Source organism: Bubalus kerabau, chromosome 22 (genome assembly GCF_029407905.1).
Source record: "Bubalus kerabau isolate K-KA32 ecotype Philippines breed swamp buffalo chromosome 22, PCC_UOA_SB_1v2, whole genome shotgun sequence".
Lineage (NCBI taxonomy): Eukaryota > Metazoa > Chordata > Mammalia > Artiodactyla > Bovidae > Bubalus > Bubalus kerabau.
Window position 1 is genome coordinate 19,944,544 of NC_073645.1, and position 18,916 is coordinate 19,963,459.

General features: G+C 41.7%; 1 protein-coding gene across 3 annotated transcripts in view; it reads left to right on the top strand.

Moving 5' to 3' along the window:
* CC2D2B (coiled-coil and C2 domain containing 2B) overlaps positions 1–18,694 on the top strand; it is a 108,596-nt gene extending 89,902 nt beyond the window's left edge. For 2 of the 3 annotated variants that reach the window (XM_055560014.1, XM_055560015.1), the window contains 7 exons: positions 13–102; positions 3,153–3,266; positions 7,178–7,312; positions 7,684–7,806; positions 13,184–13,242; positions 15,269–15,446; positions 18,237–18,694. In XM_055560014.1, coding sequence (XP_055415989.1) covers positions 13–102; positions 3,153–3,266; positions 7,178–7,312; positions 7,684–7,806; positions 13,184–13,242; positions 15,269–15,446; positions 18,237–18,425 — 888 coding nt within the window. In that variant the 3' untranslated portion in view covers positions 18,426–18,694. The remainder of the gene's footprint in view (positions 1–12; positions 103–3,152; positions 3,267–7,177; positions 7,313–7,683; positions 7,807–13,183; positions 13,243–15,268; positions 15,447–18,236) is intronic. The other variant, XM_055560016.1, reaches the window with a different exon arrangement.
* Positions 18,695–18,916: the final 222 nt, after the last annotated feature.

Below are 18,916 nucleotides of genomic sequence, written 5' to 3' on the forward strand. Positions count from 1 at the left end.
ATATTATTTTAGGACCTTGTTGCTCACTTTGTATCTTTGATTCCTATTATGCCTGAGGCACTGGATGAAAATGATGGTTTTGATATATGGATGACATCAGAGGTAACCAATTACAATTTACAATTTAAATGTATAATGTTTGCTTTTCTTTTAAAGAAACATTCAAAAATATTATGCACTTATGTAGTAGTTTTCCTTATGCAATTTGAATACATTTGATAATTTAATACACTGTTTTCATTCAGCTCTATAACAACCCATAGAAATAATTCTCAAAGACCAAAAATCTTGTTCAACTCTTTAAGTAGCTCATAATATTCAGATTAAGTAGGAATTCCAGAAGTACAATATTATGACATTCTCCAGAGAGAAATATGAAATATGCCTTGTTCACTATAGAGGTGGTTAGACCCTGAAATCTAGGGGACATTCCATTGTTTCCCAGAAGCTTTCCCCAGTTCTCCCTTATCTGAATGAAGAGCTTCCTTGGCACTTGGATTAAAATTGTATTTAGACTGGTTGCCATGCAATATTTGGGACATATTTAAACTAAAAACTATTTATTTGAAATTTAAATTGCTTTAGGCATCCCATCCCTCCCCCCAAAATCTGGCAATCCTAATTAGAACACTTTTTCCATTTCACCTTAAATTATATTTAGTTGATTATACACTGGCCCTATACCCACACACTATACATATACATCCCAAGTTTAATCTCCTTGAATGAAAAGGCAAATTTGCACTTATCTAGAATGTTTAGAGCCTGGATTTGAGGCTGAAATGGATTTAGAGAGCACAGGACTAATTTAATAGGTCAGTTACCCTGCCTTCTGCTAAATAAGAATAAGAGAGATACAGCATGTGGTTTGTTTCAGGACCCAGTGATTCAAATCTGGTAAAACTCAAAGAGTTTTTGAGTTTTACTCTAGACTCTTCTGAGACTCTTCAAACTAATCAGAATGTGTTACAATCCTGCAGAACATTGAAAGATAGCCTCTAAAGTAGCTAAAAATAACTATAAAAATAACCATTCTGGCAAATACCAGTGCTTCCAAGTGCCCTCCAAGCCACACAGTACTCATAATCAACAGGTCACCACCGGCGCAGGCTTCCTCTTCGCTGCTGTCTTCCCATTGCCATGAACTCTGGACTTGGGATGTCCCTGAGTGAATGACTAATTAAATCGTCACAGGAGTTATTTCTTCTACCCAACATACAGTCTTTGAACAAACCTTGGTTCAAATCCTACTTCAACCACCTGATACCTGTGTGACTTAAGTTATTCAGCTTCATTAGACCTCACTTTCCTCATCTGTGTCATACAGGGATTTTGAAAGGACAGGCAGCTAGAACACAGTATATTATTTACCTTGTTGTTGTTCAGTCGCTAAATCATATCCGACTCTTTGCAACCCCGTGGACTGCAGCAACCAGGCTTTTCTATCCTTCACGATCTCCTGAGTTTGCTCAGATTCATGTCTTTTAAGCAGGTGATGCTATTGTGCTATCTAACTACCTCATCCTCTGCCACTGTCTTCTCTTTTTGCCTTCCATCTTTCCCAGCTTCAGAGTCTTTTCCAATGTTAGTTACCTACTCTCATTCATTTCCTCCTTCTCTTATGAGGTGCAGTCAGGGGAACCTCCTTACCCTGACATTGAAGACTACTCATGTTCTGCTCTTCATTCTCCTGTTCATCACACATATCGTTCAGAAGAGCCGTGTTACCATTCTTCCTAACCTCTATCCCTCACCATCACATCCAGCCAGTGTGTACTGATGTGGCCACATCTGTTGTTAAACCATTGAAACGCTTCCCCAACTGACTGGTAAATAGTCACTCTGAGAGCTCCTGAGCTCCCCCTCCCCAAGCTCCCTGGCCACCACAGCCCTTTCTCTGGGACTAATGAATTGGAAGCACGTGTCCAGTCTAAATGGTGCAGCCGAGTCTGCCTGCTACAGCTGCTACTCAGCAGCAACACATTATTGCCGTATGAACATTTGGGCCCATATATTTTGTTAGATCCTTTGATTCTTCAAGAGAATCCAGAAATTCAGAGTTGTATGTGTGATCTTCCAATTTTTAAATGCATTTTGGGGCCAAGCAAAACACACCTCTAGACTGGAGCTAAATCATAGGCCACTGGTCTGCCACCTCTTCTGCACTTTTTCTCTTCTGCTACAACTGCCTTACTAGGCACTTTGCATTTGATTACACCTACCCGTGCTGTTCAGGTCTTTCAGTTAAGGAAGTTTCCATCACTTTTCTTGATTGGGCTCCAACTCAGATCTCTTCTTCTAAGTTGAGAGCACTGTATTTGTACAGGGCAGAGAGTGACTCCATTGACCAAAGGATCCTTTCCTCCAAAAACAGGTGTGATTTCCTATCAGATGAAGTTCCTTAAAATATTAGCCAATTTTTGTTATTCAGTCACTGAGTCATGTTCAACTCTTTGTGACCCCACAGAATGCAGCATGCCAGGCTTCCCTGTCTATCACCATCTCCTAGAGTTTGCTTAAACAAATGTCCATTGAGTCAGTGATGCCATCCAACCATCTCATCCTCTTTTGTCCCCTTCTCCTCCTGACTTCAACCTTTCCCAGCAGCAGGGTCTCTTCCAGTGAGTCAGCTCTTCACATCAGGTGGCCAAAATATTGGAGCTTCAGCTTCAGAATCAGTTCTTCCAATGAATACCCAGGACTGATTTCCTTTAGGATTGACTGGTTTGATCTCCTTGCTGTCCAAGGGACTCTCAAGAGTCTTCTCCCACATCACAGTTGAAAAGCATTTATTCTTTGGTGCTCATCCCTGTTTTCCCAGGGTATTTGTCCCAAAAAAAAAAAAAAAAGCCTGCCTCATTTTGGATGATAAAATTATTGGATCACACAGTATCCACATTAATTGTCCCATAATAAAGGTGACCCTTATGTTCCAGGTCAATGTTCTCTCTTTCTAATGCCCTAAAGTTTTAACAGGAAAAGTGTGTCAGAGTTTTAGGCTTTGCAGTCATCTTAGTGACCTGACAAAAATGTATGTGTAAGGGCGTGGAGGGGCCCTGAATCTGTTGGATGTTTGCACTACTCAACTCTCTCTCCTCCCCTCCCTTCCTTTTTTTTTTTTTTCCGTCCTTGTTGCTTTTGTCTCACCTTAGCGCTGCATCAGTTTAGCTATTGGAAACAAGGAGGAGCATGCCATACTTCTCTGTAATTTCTTCCTGTATTTTGGGAAGAAAGCTTTGGTCCTTCTAGGAACCTCAGTGTTGGAAGTAAGTGCTGGACTTAATATTTAAATAGTGTAAACAAAACTAATTAGCTTTCAGTTGCAAGTTTTAAAGACTTCAACTCCAAGTTTCCATTTTTTAACAAATTAATTAGGAAATTTCATAGGCAAACAAATATTTACTTAGAATAATGTTGCATCATCAAAACTTCCACAATGTAAAGAATGACTTCCTTTTGTTTTTCTTCTTTGTAAAGTAGTACAAATAATAGTGCTACTTCATGGCAGCAAATTTGGAAAACTCAGCAATGACCACAGGACTGGAAAAGGTCTGTTTTCATTCCAATCCCAAGGAGGGACAATGCCAAAGAATGTTCAAACTACTGTAAAATTGTGCTCATTTCACATGCTAGCAAGGTTATGCTCAAAATCCTTCAAGCTATGCTTCAGCATTATGTGAACTGAGAACTTCCAAATGTATAAGCTGGGTTTCAAAGAGGCAGAGGAACCAGAGATCAAATTGCCAACATTTGTTGGATCATGGAGAAAACAAGGGAGTTCCAGGAAAACATCTACTTTGCTTCATTGACAATGCTAAAGCCTTTTCCTGTGTGGATCACAACAAAATGCGGAAAACTCTTGGAGATGGGAATACCAGACCATTTTACTTGTTTCCTGAGAAGCCTGTATGTGGGTCAAGAAGCAGCATTAGAACTGGACATGGAACAATTGACTGGTACAAAACTGGGAAAGAAATATGACATGGCTGTATATTGTCCCCCTGCTTATTTAGCTTCTGTGCCTGAGTACATCATGCAAAATGCCAGACTGGATGAATCACAGGCTGGATTCAGGATTACTGGGAGAAATATCAACAACCTCAGATATCCAGATGATGCCACTCTAATGGCAAGAAAGTGAAGAGGAACTAAAGAGCCTCTTGATGATGGTGAAAGAGAACAGTGAAAAAACCGACCTGAAACTCCATGTTAAAAAACTAAGATCATGGCATCCAGACCCATTACTTCATGGAGAATAGACGGGGAAAAAGTGGAAGCAGTGACAGATTTTCTTCCCTGGGCTCCAAAATCATTGTGGACAGTGACTGCAATCATGAAATTAAAAGACGCTTGCTCCTCCTTGGAAGGAAAGCTATGACAGATCTAGACAGCGTATTAAAAAGCAGAGATATTGCTTTGCCGACAAAGGTCTGTCTAGTCAAAGCTATGGTTTTTCCAGTAGTCATGTACAGATGTGAGAGTTGGACCATAAAGAATACTGAGCACTGAAGAACTCTTGCTTTTGAATTGTGGTGCTGGAGAAGACTCTTGAGAGTCCCTTGGACTACAAGGAGATCAAACTAGTTAATCCTAAAAGAAATCAACCCTGAATATTAACTGGAAGGAATGATGTGGAAGCTGAAGCTCCCATACTTTGGCAACCTGATGTGAAGAGCTGACTCATGGAGAAGACCCTGATGCTGGGAAAGATTGAGAGCAAAAGGAGAAGAGGGTGGCAGAGAATGAGATGGTTGGGTGGCGTCACTGATACAATGGACATGAGTTTGAGCAAACCCTGGAAGATAGTGGAGGACAGAGGAACCTGGCATGCTCTATGTAGTTCGTGCAGTCGCAAAGAGTTGGACATGACTTAGTGACTGAACAACATGGGGTTACTAGAAATACTAAATTATGTAGTAAATATATGACACCGAGAGCAGCACCTGGTTTATGGAAAATGCTCAATAAGTGATGATGGTAAGGTGATGTAGTAATAGTTATCGTAGTAATAGTTATGTAGTGGCTCTTAACCATCATCACCATCATCATCTTTATATGTTCCTAGAATTATATTTTAAGATACATCTTAATTAGATGTACCTCTCCCTATTTTTCACTGCTCAAATTTTAATTGTGCAAGAAATGGGCCAGAAATTCACTAATTTGTACAACTTAATTATATACTCCTGTATTCAAACCTCCAGAAAGCTGCCTTATTAGGACTCTTTATTTCTATTCAATAATATGAACATATTGATAAGCGTTTAAAACGTCCAGATTTTTTTTGTCACGATCATTTATTTCTCTGTATTTCCTTTCTAAAACTTATTATTTCTGTGTCCTGTTTGTTAGCTGAAAGTTCAGTTCAGTTCAGTCGCTCAGTCGTGTTCGACTCTTTGCGACCCCATGAATTGCACGCCAGGCCTCCCTGTCCAAAGTGAAGTGAAGTCGCTCAGTCGTGTCTGACTCTTTGCGATCCCATGGACTGTAGCCTACCAGGTTCCTCTGTCCATGGGATTTTCCAGGCAATAGTACTGGAGTGGATTGCCATTTCCTTCTCCAGGGGATCTTCCCGACCCAGGGATCAAACCCGGGTGTTCCGCATTGTAGACAGACGCTTTACCCTGTCCAAAACCTATGGCTAATTCCCCATGTGATCGCTCTGCTGTAGCTTTGAGCACCACTAGATGGCAGTAAACAGTGAACAATATTTGAACAGTGAACAAACACTTGTATTTGTACCTGTGAGTCCACACTGGGTGGCAGCACTTACCTATACGTTTCACCTTGGCTGTGTGGTTGAGGTGAAGCCTCTTTACTTGGGAAATCCCATGGACAGAGGAGCCTAGTGGGCTACAGTCCGTGGGGTCACAAAGAGTCAGACACGACTGAGCAACTTTCACTTCACTAATAATGTTTACTAACTGTATGATCTCAGCCTTATTTATTTCTCTGAGCCTCATTTATCTATCCCCTCAAAGTGAAAGTGAAAGTCGCTCAGTTGTGTCCGACTCTTTGCGACCCCATGGACTATACATTCCATGGAATTCTCCAGGCCAGAATACTGGAGTGGGTAGCCTTTCCCTCCTCCAGGGGACCTTCCCAACCCAGAGATTGAATCCAGGCCTCCCACATTGCAGGCGGATTCTTTACCAGCTGAGCCACAAGGGAAGACCCCGCTCAAAGGAATAATGCTATTTACTGTTACCCTAGACATGTTGTTAACGTCTTATTCTTCATGTGAAAGGTGGGCATGATAATCATACCTACCTCACAGAATTTGGAATTAATTAAAGTGAGAAATTAAGTAAAATTAGCATGAGCACTGAGTACAGAACCTGGGGTACGTAAATGATAAATGTTAAACAGTTATTATTATCATTACCTGAAATTTTTATTTTTTGCTAAATAAGAAAGGTTTACACTTCAAAAGTATGTGTAGAGCAAAATAGTAACATAGTGACTACTTTTACTCCTCAAATGGTTTTCTGTTTAATTTCTCTCTGGCCTCTAATTCTCGATCTTGTTCTCAAAATTAATTTGATGGCTTTTTAACTTCACCTAGCTTTTCAGAGCCATGGACTAACACCATAACTCTCCATGGTGTTCACCCTTGATCTCTAAGTATATTCTGCTTAAAGCAGGGCTAATCCATATAGCACCTTTGTGTGAGTTATACAAAAGTACCCTTACGCATTAGCACTAGCTATTGGGAAATGTTCTTCAGATACTTATTTCATCAGAACAACATATTTTATTGCTATGAGGGTGGCAATACTGGCTCATAAGTTCTCTCATTTGAACCCTCATGATAGCTTGGGCCTGCGGATTTCTATTGCTTTGGTTTTTCCCTTTTCAAAAAAATTGTAAATATTCTAAAAAAGGCTTTTAAAAGATCAGAGATACCAGGGAGTTTCCTGATGACATAGTGGTTATGATTCTGGGCTTTCGCTGCTGTGGCCCGAGTTCAATCCCTGGTCAGGGAATAGAGAGCCCACAAGCCGTGCGGCATGGCCAATACATAGATAAATCATACAGAATAAAGAATCTATAAGGTGATTAATAATATTATCTGTAAAAACTCAGAGATAGCATATGCTTACACAACAGTTTCCAATACAAAAATGAGTTAAATCAATCATCCACCAAAAATAATTTTAACTCTTTCTTCGGACAGGGGTACGTGGCTTATGTATTAACTCAGGAAACTGATGAATATTTGCTTTGGAATCCATTAACTGGACGGTGTTATAAGCAATTTGACCCATTTTGTCCATTACAAGGTGTAGATTGTTTGTTTGATGGTGAAAACGTAAGTGTATTGGGTGAGGAGGGAAGATCTTGAGTTCTCTCCTCAGGAGTCCAACTTGTGGCTCTCTACCCTGACTATACATTAGAATCATGTGGAAACGCTGAAGAAACCTTTGATGTTCAGTTAGAATCCCTGGGGTGTGGGGCCAGGGAAGTCTTCTATCCCCAAAGCTCCTTGAGGTGATTCTGTAGCGCTTCCAAGGCTGAGAACCAGTGAGCAGTCTCGTGTTCACATGCCCCTGGAATTCTCCGTACCTCCTGCCTTAGAGCTGTCCTTGGCTTCTGCCACTTCACTGGGTAGTAAGACCGTAACCCACTATGGGCTTTGTACTCCCATGGGCCTGTGTTGATTCTGTGTTAATGTTTTAATAGGTCTGGTTTAATCTTCAGCAGAATAATTCACCAATGGCTGTGTATTTTGACTATTCAAAGGAAAGTTTCTGGAAACAATTGCTTCCAAAAAATTATCAAGGAACAAACACACAAAGCATTCAGGTAAATCACACTTTTCCAGGTGTGTCTCTATGAAAGTTACCATTGGTTCTGACCTTAGAGTTGTGCCAGCTCTTGTTACATTTATATAGCTGATTGTTTATTGAATGGTTTAGCAATATCAATAAAATCCAGTTTTCTCTGCCATCCAGCCTGACTTTGGGCTACTCTGGTCCTTTTCCTCTACTTGCAAAAGAAGAATTGAGAAGAAGGCATCATCTTAATTGTGAATTTAGGTTTTAGAGTAAAATTTTTAAGTGTTCATCATGAAACAGAAATATAATGTCCAGATGGTGCAATAAGTTCTTACTTTGACCTTGCACTTCTACTACACATCCATGGCAATAATAAAGTATAAAAATTGAAAAACAAAAGGCTTATCTGGACTCTGAACCATGGTGGGTATCTCGTGGAATAGAAATAGGACAGAAACACCATCGGTGAGCAGGGCCCAAAGTGGATGGGAGCAAAGTCTAAAAGTGAGTCATGAAATCCAGGGAACCAGAGCCAGTCTCACTTTTTGAAGCCAGGACTGTGATGGAGCTTCCCTACTTTGCTCCTCTTGAGAGAAGATGAGAAAGGTAAGCTGCAGACCCATTACCTGGAGCTCAGGAGGTAAGAGACCAAAGTACAGATCAGAGCATCAGGAACCAATCCAACCACCGGACGACTTGGCCAGGGAATCTGTGTTGTGCTCCGTATCACTTTGGGAAGACACCCAAATTCCATTTCAACAGCCGTTTCTGGATTGACAGGCATGGTATGTCAATATGCAGGCAATTGCAAAATTCAAAAACTGGGAGCTATGACTCAGAGGAAGAAAGAGAGGGGGGATAAGGAAAAGAACAATGGAAAAATAGGAAGAAGACAATTCATAGAAGCAGAAACTCCAGAGCTCAACCTCACTTGTACTGAGGGAAATATAATTTAAAACAAAACATGATTTCACATGTATAAGATTGGGAAACATTTTTTTAAGTGTGATCATATCAAATATTGGCAAACCGGCTGAGGAACAATGGGAATGTAAATTGCTATAAACTCTTTGAAAATCAATACGGTAAGGCTGGTAAAGTTGAAAAAGCTCAACCTTTGATCCACCAATTCAACTTCTAAGTATGTACCCTAGCACAGAGAGACGAGCACAACAATGGTCATTACTGAATTGCTTGAAATAGAAAAAAAAAAAAAGGAGACAATTTATAAACCAGAAGATGGGCACATAAGTTGTCAAGAACCCACACTATGAAATCTTATGTGTATGTATGTGTATGTCACTCTGTCATGTCCGACTCTTTGCGACCCCATACATTATAGCCCACCAGGCTCCTCTGTCCATGGAATTCTCCAGACAAGAATACTAGAGTGGGTTGCCATTCCCTTCTCCAGGGGCTCTTCCTGACCCAGGAATCAAACCCAGGTCTCCTGCATTGCAAGCAGATTCTTTACTAAGTCACCAGAGAAACCCAAAATCTTCTGTACAGTAGTAAAAAAAAATATATGAAACTAATTTACTGTAGCTCTCAACTTGACTGTACATCCATGACATCAGAATCTCTGAGTGAAGAGCGCACACATTGGTGTTACTTAAAGTTCCTCAAGTGATTCCCACATGTAGCCACAGTTGAGGACCACTGACCTAGAGCTGTTGTATCAACATGAGTGAATATAAAAAATGTAATGTTGAGCAAAGTAAATAAGATGTGAAATGACACATATATATGAAGTTTGAAAAATATGTGTTTATATATACAGATATATAAGTGAAATTGCTAGTTGCTCAGTCATGTCCAACTCTTTGTGACCCAATGGACTGTAGCCCTGCAGGCTCTTCTGTCCATGGATTTCTCCTGGCAAGAATGCTGGAGTGGGTTACCATTTCCTATTCCAGGTGGTCTTTCCAACCCAGGTATCGAACTAGTGTTTTCTGCTTGGCAGGCAGAAAGAATACCATCTGAACCATCAGGGAAGCCCATAGATACATAGTGATAGTGTAAAGGCTTGCATGAGAATGATAAACATCAAATTTAGGGTAAAGGTTACCTTTGGAGAGAGAAAAAAGGGGAATGAGATCAGGGAGGAGTATACAGAGTACTTTAAGTCTATCTGTAATGTTTTACATCTTTTTTAAAAATGTATTTATTTATTTGGTTGTGCATATGGGGTCTAGTTCCCTGGCCAGGGATTGATCCCAGGCTCCTTGTATTGGGAGGGCAGAGTCTTAGCCACTGGATCACCAGCAAGTTCCTACATCTTTTTGAACAATCTAAAACAAATACGGAGGAATACAAAGATTACATATGGCTAGGTGGTATGGATGTTGGGTGGATGTTCATTACATTATTCTCAGTGCTTTATCTGTATGTTTGGCATAGTTCACAATATCGAAAAGAAGGAATGGTGGTTGTAGGGGAAAAGAAATCAAACAGTACCCAAGTATATAAAATGAAGAGTTTCTTCCCTCTTTAGCACTTTTCCCCCACACTCTAAGAAATAACCACAGTTAGTAGTTTCTTGTGTATTCTTCTAAACATTTTCCTTGCAGATGCAAGCATTTGTACGTCTGTAAAGTCATTGTAAGTAAGGGGAAATGTGCTTATCTCTCTTGAGCAAGCCGCATTTACAGCACCCACACAATGCCTTGCTTGTCCATCCCAAAGTTGTGACCAAAGCATTTGGTTGCAGCCTCCTAGGGGGAGAACAGTATATTCAGAGATGAGAATTTTTGTTTCTTTTAATCATTCTCTTATTAATTCAGGTAACGTTTATTGAGTGCTGCAGTGGGTCAGCACTGTGTTAGGTATAGGTACCACAAGGAAAAAGAGTTTGATGTTGGGAAAGATTGAGGGCTAGAGGAGAAGGGGGCGACAGCGGATGAGATGGTTGGATGGCATCATCGACTCAGTGGACATGAGTTTGAGCAAACTCCAGGAGACGGTGAAGGACAGGAAAGCCTGGTATGCTGCAGGCCATGGGGGTGCAAAGAGTTGGACACAACTGAGCAACTGAACAGCAACCGTGTTCTTGGAGCTTGTGTTCTAGAAGAGGAAACAGAAGGAAATAAGCACTTGGAGTAGAGAGAGATAAATACCACTAAGAAGAAATGAATGTGCTTTGGGGAGCACACAGCAGGAAACCTGAGGGGAAGGGGAGCTTCAGGGGCTTCCTGGGGAAAAAAGTGATGACCAGCAGCACAGTGGAGAGGGGTGAGCAGCAGGAGCTGGTCTAGATGAAGATTAGTGAAGAGAGTAGTCCCAGCACAAAGTAGAAACAGCAGGCTTGAAGACCTGCTGTTTTTGTGTTAGTCACTTAGTCACGTCCGACTCTTTGCAACGCTATGGACTGTAGTCTGCCAGGCTCCTCTGTCCATGGGATTCTCCAGGCAAGGACACTGGAGTGGGTTGCCATGACCTTCTCCAAGGGATCTCTCTGACCCAGGGATTGAACTCAAATCTCCTGCGTTGCAGGCAGTTGAAGACCTGCAGGGCCAAGTGTCTGTCACAGAGCTGAAAGGTCAGCTTGGTTGCTACTAGGGGGTGAGCAGAGATGAGCTGAGGTCCTGGTCAGGATTTTAGCACTTATTCTTTATTCAGCATCACCAAGGCAAGAGCTGCCGTATTCAAAATTGTATTTTTAAAAGCCACTCTGACTGAGAGTGGAAACTAAACCTTTTGTCAAGTTGAGTAATTAAACAGAAAACTCATAGTTGCATTTGACTTTCATCTTTACTGATTTCTTCCCTGTGGGCCAGTGGCCCTTGATCCTCTGCCTTGTCACACACATACCAGAATAAACCACCATCTGTAGTGGATGCTGGGGTGTTCTGTTTTTTGTTTTTTTTTTTTCTGTTAATCACAATTGAGAACATAAATTTGAGTGTGTGTGAGAGAAATGGAGTTAACAGGGAAGTCCTCTTCAAGTTTTAAAGGTTATGAATTCCCTGAAAGGGGCCTTTGCCCACATGGGAAATAGACTAACACTCCATAAACGTATTGGGTCGACATAACCCAGGCCTCCTTTTCAGGCCTGAAGGTGGTCTAACTGATCCACAGGAGTTGCCAGGTTAGGGGCGCAGGGCAGTGTTTTGGGGCAGACAGTAATTGAGGACAGCAGTCGGGATTTGGTTACCTGCCCTGTCTGCAATAGTTGGTGACCTCTGCAAGATGATGCTGGGTTTTAGACTTTACTTTCTCCAGTATTTCATCTTCTGCCATGTTCTACTCTGGGCAAATTCACTGTGTCTGAACATATTTTCTAATCTAGTGGTTCTCCAACATTGGCAGGCATCATAATCCTCTGGAGGGCTTGTTAAAAAGCAATGTGCTCGGCTGTACCCTCACATTTTCTGAGTCAGTAGGTCTGAGGCTGATGACTCAGCAACATTTTGCTGAGGGGGGCATCACATATTGGGAGCCACTGACTTAGATCAGGACATGATAGACTGAGCCTCCTCAAATCACCCCTGAAATTTTCTGAGACCTAGAGTCCCCCAAATGTTCCCTCCCTTACACTCATGAGGGGGAAGCATCTGTCCCTGTCTCTACAGAGCCTCTATTTCTCAGCTCATAAATATTCAAAGTAAAGACTCTCTAAACCCAGTCCCACTCCTCCATTCTTGTCTGTGTGAGCCCTGCAGGGCATTTGGGTAGGAGGGAGGGGGTTGGAGAAGTCCTCTCTTTGTCCCAGAAAATCCGGCTCAGCGGAGCAACATGGAGAAACACAGTAGAGCCTTGCTCTCTGCTGTTGCTGGGGTGCCTGAAGCAAAGACTTGAAGACAGCAGAAACTGAAATGGACTCTGTGTGTATGCTTGCATATGTGCGCATGCACACCTGTGAACATGAAGACCTGGCTCCTGCCTGCTGAAAGAAAGGAGGAGGATAATAAACCATGTTAGAAGAGTAATATCTGACCTTAGTTGAGCAATATGTGCCTTTATTTTAAAATCTTCACATGACCCCAGGGAAGTAGATGCTCTTACTGTCCCTCTTTAGAAGATGTGGTAACCGAGACTCCAAGCGGTTAAGTAATTTCTCCAAGGTCACAGTTAATAAGCGTATGAGACCAGTACAGCTTCCAAAGATTGTCTGATGGAATGAATAAGTTTGCCAAGTTCTTATTTGAATAAACAAACAGCAGATCTGTCTCATGAGAAATATCTTTCGTAAATCCATTTCCCCTTTCCTGCCCTGGTGAAGTAGTATTAAAGTCAAAGGAAACGCTGTGATCTGTGTTAGCTTTGTGCCCCTGTTATTGAGTGTTTCTGCTGCATGAGACAGGTTTAGGTTGCCCGGCCCCATTATGATCAGCATTCCAAGGGGTGACTGATATCAAGATGGCCTCCCTAGAATCTTTCCTCACTTTCAGTTTTCTGTATTTCAGCCTGAAGAAATAATTTATTCTGATACTAATAAGAGCATGGTAGAAGATCTAAAGAACAGGTATGATCTCTATTCATATGCTATGATTATCATGTTTTCTCCCTAATCTCCCATTCAGCCACCCTTCAGTCCTGTTACCCAGTCTCTCAAAATACCCATTAGACTCAGCAACAGAAGCATGAAATGGAGATTTAATAGTTCCATTGAGTCATCTGCCTCTTGGCCCTTGCATGAAAAAATCAGCCCCTCTGCTATCCACAATACTCCTTGAAAAAACATGCCAAGTTAAATACAGTTGCATCTGGACAACATTGCAGGGTGCTATTGGGAAGTTCTCAACACAGACACCTGTTGAGCCTTATAGCTAACACTTCTTGAAAGAACAACAGGAGTGTGGTCAAAACATCCGAGCTGGTAGTAGAAATATCAGTACTGTCCCTGGTAGCCACCCTCATACACATACTCCACACAGAAACACACGCACACACACACACACACACACACCCTGAGGACTTGCTCAGCCAAGCCCAAAGTGTCATAGCCTTTGCAGCAGACCCTGCTCCTACTCCAGATATGTCAGAAGCTTCTAGATCTGACTACTTCCAGTGACTCATGCTGACACAGCAGGCTGGCATGTAAGCTGCTACCAACTTATCATAATTATGTTTATAAAAGGACAAAAAGCATTTTGCCACTCCCTTTTCTCACGAGCACATGACCCCCACCTCTTACTCCCCTTCTTCTTCCCCAGCTCTTAACCAAAAAAAATAAATAAATAAAAGGAAGAAAGGCACTAGGAAAATTGTCTCCAACTTTTAGTTTTCATCAGAATTGCTTCTGGAACTAAATATAGGTGCCAGAGTCCAAGATCAGACCTGTTGAGCCACTATCTGGAGGATAGTGAAGTATTTTGATAGAGTCCTACAGTCCTGGTGTGTAGCCATGACTGACACTCTTTGCAAACTCAAAACCACTTACTTACTTTATTAGACTCAGCCAAAAGGAGAGGCCCAGCACACGATAGTCCTCTGCAGAGGAAAGGCTTTCCACCAACCAGCTCAACTGGGCTCCACTTCCTCCCTGGAACAGTTCCTCAGCAGGCACTGTTTCAGAGGCAGGGTAGGTAGGTGAAACTCCCTGCCTGCATAGAGCATACATTTGGGGGGAATGATCAGATCAGGGGAAACTGATCATCATACTATCAGTCCAGTGTCTCATTTCCTCCCAATTCCACTTGCTGGATTAACTGATCTAATAACCCCATTCCTGCGAACACTACCCCAGACAAGATACCTGGATTTTTATAAAGCATTTCTTGGAAACAAGACATCTTTTGTCAGAGGAGGGTCTTAGAGAACAAGAATGCCAACCCAGTAATCAGATGGTAGCAAATCACACCTAGTAGGCAGCTATCTATACACAGGGAACTGGAAGAAACAAGTGCCTTTGAGAACTAATTGCTGGCTACCCCAGGAAGCATCTTGCTTCCTCAAGCCAAGCAAGAGCCTGATCTCTCCCAAACCAGATTAATGTGGTTGATGGCAGATATCCCTCACCATGGAGGTGTGGTTTTCTCCTACATCAAAAATGTATCATTGTTTTAAATTGTGAATGACTATATATTTTAAAATTTTATTTTATTTATTTGGCTGTGTGGGGTCCTAGTCGCAGCATGAGTTGGGTCATACAGGGTCTTTGGTTGCAGTGCATGCCTCTCTAGTTGTAGCACACGGGCTCCAGAACGCTCGGGCATTTTACTCATTTTACTTAGTTCCTTGACCAGGGATTGAACCTGCATCCCTTGCATTGCAAGGTAGATTCTTAATCACTGGACCACCAGGGAAATCCCCACAAAATATCGTTCTCATACTTGAGTAAATGCAACAAAACTCTTTTGTTTCACATTTATTAAATGAGTTGTATTTTATCGTAAAATGACCTTTGCATTCTTACTAATGCAAGAAACCCCCAGGGCATTACCCCAAAGTATTATTTTCATACTTGAGTAAATGTGACAAAACTTTTTTTCACATTTATTACATGAGTTGTAATTTATCATAAAATGATCTGTGCATTCTTACCTTAGGATTGAAAGAACTCTGAAGTGTAAAATAATGGAATGGCGGCCTAAACAGCCCACACGTTGGAATAGACAGTGTACTCTCATTTTACGACAGATTCTTCCTAAGTTAGAACTTGGTACTGGAAGCTTTGTTTCATCTGAAGAAGAGAGTGAATTTGAAAGATTACTACAATTTTATTGGGTTTGTATATGATTTAATACATTAATGACATTTGTTTTACCTATGATGTTAATTGCCAGATGATCGTAATCTTAAAAACCCCTGAGATATCTTTTATCTTGATCTCATTGGGCTTCCCTTGTAGCTCAGCTAGTAAAGAGTCCGCCTGCAATGAGGGAGGCCTGGGTTCGCTCCCTGGGTTGGGAAGATCCCCTGGAGATGGGAAAGGCTACCCACTCCAGTATTCTGACCTGGAGACTTCCATGGACTGTATAGCCCATGGGGTCGCAAAGAGTCGGACACAGCTGAGCGACTTTCACTTCACTTTCATGTTATACATGGTATGTCATTAAAATCCACTTATGTTTAGACTGAGACTTTTCAAATGTAGTGAATAACTAGTACTGTGACCAGATTGCATGACATTTTATTGGAATCAGTTTTATGATACACAAACCACAAACTTTGGAAAGAGATGCCCAAAAGGAAATGACTTGCAACTAAGAAACTAAGAAATGATCTCTAGATGGTAGTAATAGGATGGATTCCCTGTCCTTGGTTCTGGGCAAGAGGACTTCAGGCAAGCTTTAATACCTTCCATATGCAAAGTATTCTCAAATTTATACATCATAGCCTGGACTTCTGTTTTAACCTCCTCTCGTATATTCACCAGCACATTTGACATCATCCTTCATGTAAAAAGGCCTATCAAACTCAAGTCCATAATCAAACATGGTAGGCATTTGGTGTATTTTAAAGTCCTTTTCTTCCCCTGAGTTCTGAGAATCCTGAGTTCTGAGAATCCTCTCACCTCCTCTTGCCTATGAATTGTTGCAGTAGTTTTTGGAAGCCCCAGCCTCCCAAGAGTGATATTCCTTCCCCCTTCCATCTTGGAGATCAGAAAATGTCCCCGAGAGAAAGCCTTGGGAAGAGGAAAGGAAGCTATTTGTTGAAAGTTGATACTTAGGCTGCCAGGGAGGGGTCTGCAGGCACTATTCATGAATAGGGAGGTAGTTGTTTTGTTTTGCTTTCTTTTTAATTGAATTAGGGGGTAAATAGATAAGCAAAGTATTATTAAGTATAAGCCAAGGTTTTAAACTTAGAGTCCCTTTGTAAAATTATCTGCTGTTTAATAACACAGATTCATAAATCTAGACTGAATCCTGCAGCTTGGGTTCAAATCCTGGCTCAACCACTCACTAACTTTGACCAAATTACCCAACTTCTTTATACGTTCTTATCCTATTGCACAAGATAAACAAAGATAAAAATAGTTAGGTATTTTGTGGTTGTGGTGAGGATTGAGTTGCTTAACCATAGCACCCAACACTTACTAAATGTTAACTATTATTTGTATTCCATATGGCAATCATTGTGCCATTCACTTGGGGTTATGACAGTAAATGAGACAGATAACATTTTGAGCATTCACAGAGACAGTGTTCTTGTTAGATAAGAAAACATGTAACTGCAGTGTAATTTATTAAGTAAACTAGGGAAGGATAGTGTACTATGCAGTCACAAGGGAAGAGCACATGAAAAGATTTAAAGATCAGAAAAGTAATCAATCTGAGGCTTGAAAGCAGCTTATGATTGTCCTTTGTAAATTCTTTAATAGGTAATTTTACATGAGACCCATGTCCCATATCCTTTAATCCTGTCATCAGAGGAAATGAAAGTGAAAGTCCCGCAGTCATGTCCAACACTTTGTCACCCCATGGACTGTACTGTCCATGGAATTCTCCAGGCCAGAATACTGGACTGGGTAGCTGTTCCCTTCTCCAGGGGATCTTCCCAACCCAGGCACTGAACCCAGGTCTCCCGCATTGGGGGATGATTCTTTACCAGCTGGGAAGCCCAATCCTGTCATGCTGCTGCTGCTGCTGCTAAGTCGCTTCAGTCATGTCTGACTCTGTGCGACCCCATAGACGGCAGCCCACCAGGCTCCCCCATCCCTGGGATTCTCCAGGCAAGAACACTGGAGTGGGTTTCCATATCCTTCTCCAATGCATGAAAGTGAAAAGTGAAAGTGAAGTCACTCAGTCGTGTCCGACTCCTAGCGACCCCATGAACTGCAGCCTACCAGACTCTGCCATCCATGGGATTCTCCAGGCAAGAGTACTGGAGTGGGGTGCCATTGCCTTCTCCAATCCTGTCATAGATATCAATAAATATAAAGTAAATCAATGTGAAATAAATTCTTCCAAAATGCTCTTTTAAATCATTTATATGACCAAGAATTTTCCTTGTTGGCACTTTGCCATTGCAGAAAAAGTGCAGGTATGTGGAATGTTAAATGTGTAGGCTCTGGCATTAGACAGACCTGGCTCTGCTGCTCTCTCTATAAAGTGGGGTTATAGCAAAACCTGCCTCAAAGGGTTGTCTGAGGATCAATCATATATGTGAAGTATTTAGCACTGTGCCTAGAACATAATACATTCTCAGTCACTTCAGTTGTGTCCAAGTCTGTGTGACCCTATGAACTGGAGCCTGCTAGGCTCCTCTGCATGGGATTCTCCGAGGCAAGAACGCTGGAGTGGGTTGCCATGCCCTCCTCCAAGGGATCTTCCCGGCCCAGGGAGTGAACCTGTGGTGTCTCCTGTGTTTTCTGCATCACAGGCAAATTCTTTACTGCTGAGCCAACCAGGAAGTCCCCTAGAACTTGGTAAACACCCACAAAATGATAACTATTATTATTATTATTTTATGACTTCCATTTCTTTGAGGCTTCTGTAATCTCTTTTCATACAGTAATTCCCAACCACCTACATGATTGTAATGTGGGTTTATGTATTATTGTCTTTGGTCCAGGTCACGGGATTTCCTATCCAGATGCCATACACTGATGTACAGTCAGTCATTGATGCTGTGTATCAAACTGGAATTCATTCTTCTGAATTTCCACAGACAGAATTTGCTCTAGCTGTGTACATTCACCCCTACCCAAACAACATATTATCTGTGTGGGTCTATTTGGCTTCGTTAGCTCGACATCAGTGAAAAGGAAAAAGATAGAAGGAGAAGATGGTACATGGGCCCCCAACCAGAAAACAGATGTTTCTGATGCTTGGGATTTTTCTGTTTATCCTCAATCCCAGACAAGCATGAGTCCAATTTTTGGCTCACTTATAGAGTAGGGGACAAGACTCACTGCCTGAGTTTCTGGAGACAAGTATAAATGACCTCCTCATCAGAGACCTCATCGAGGAGGACCCTTTGGAAAGTCTGGCTCCTGGGGTCACTGTCTACAGTAGGTTTATTCTGGGAAAGAAACAATTCTGGCCTCTTTCTAAAGCCAGTGTTGCTCTACCGCCTCCATCAAAATCACTTGGAAAGCTTATTGAAAATGCAAGTTCCCATATCCCATCCAGGACCTACTAAATCAGGATCTCTGAGAGTACAGCTCCAGAACCTACATTATTTAAAACAAGCTTCCCAGGCAATTCTCTTAACCAGTTAAGAATGAGAACCCTGCCTTACAGAATGCTGTC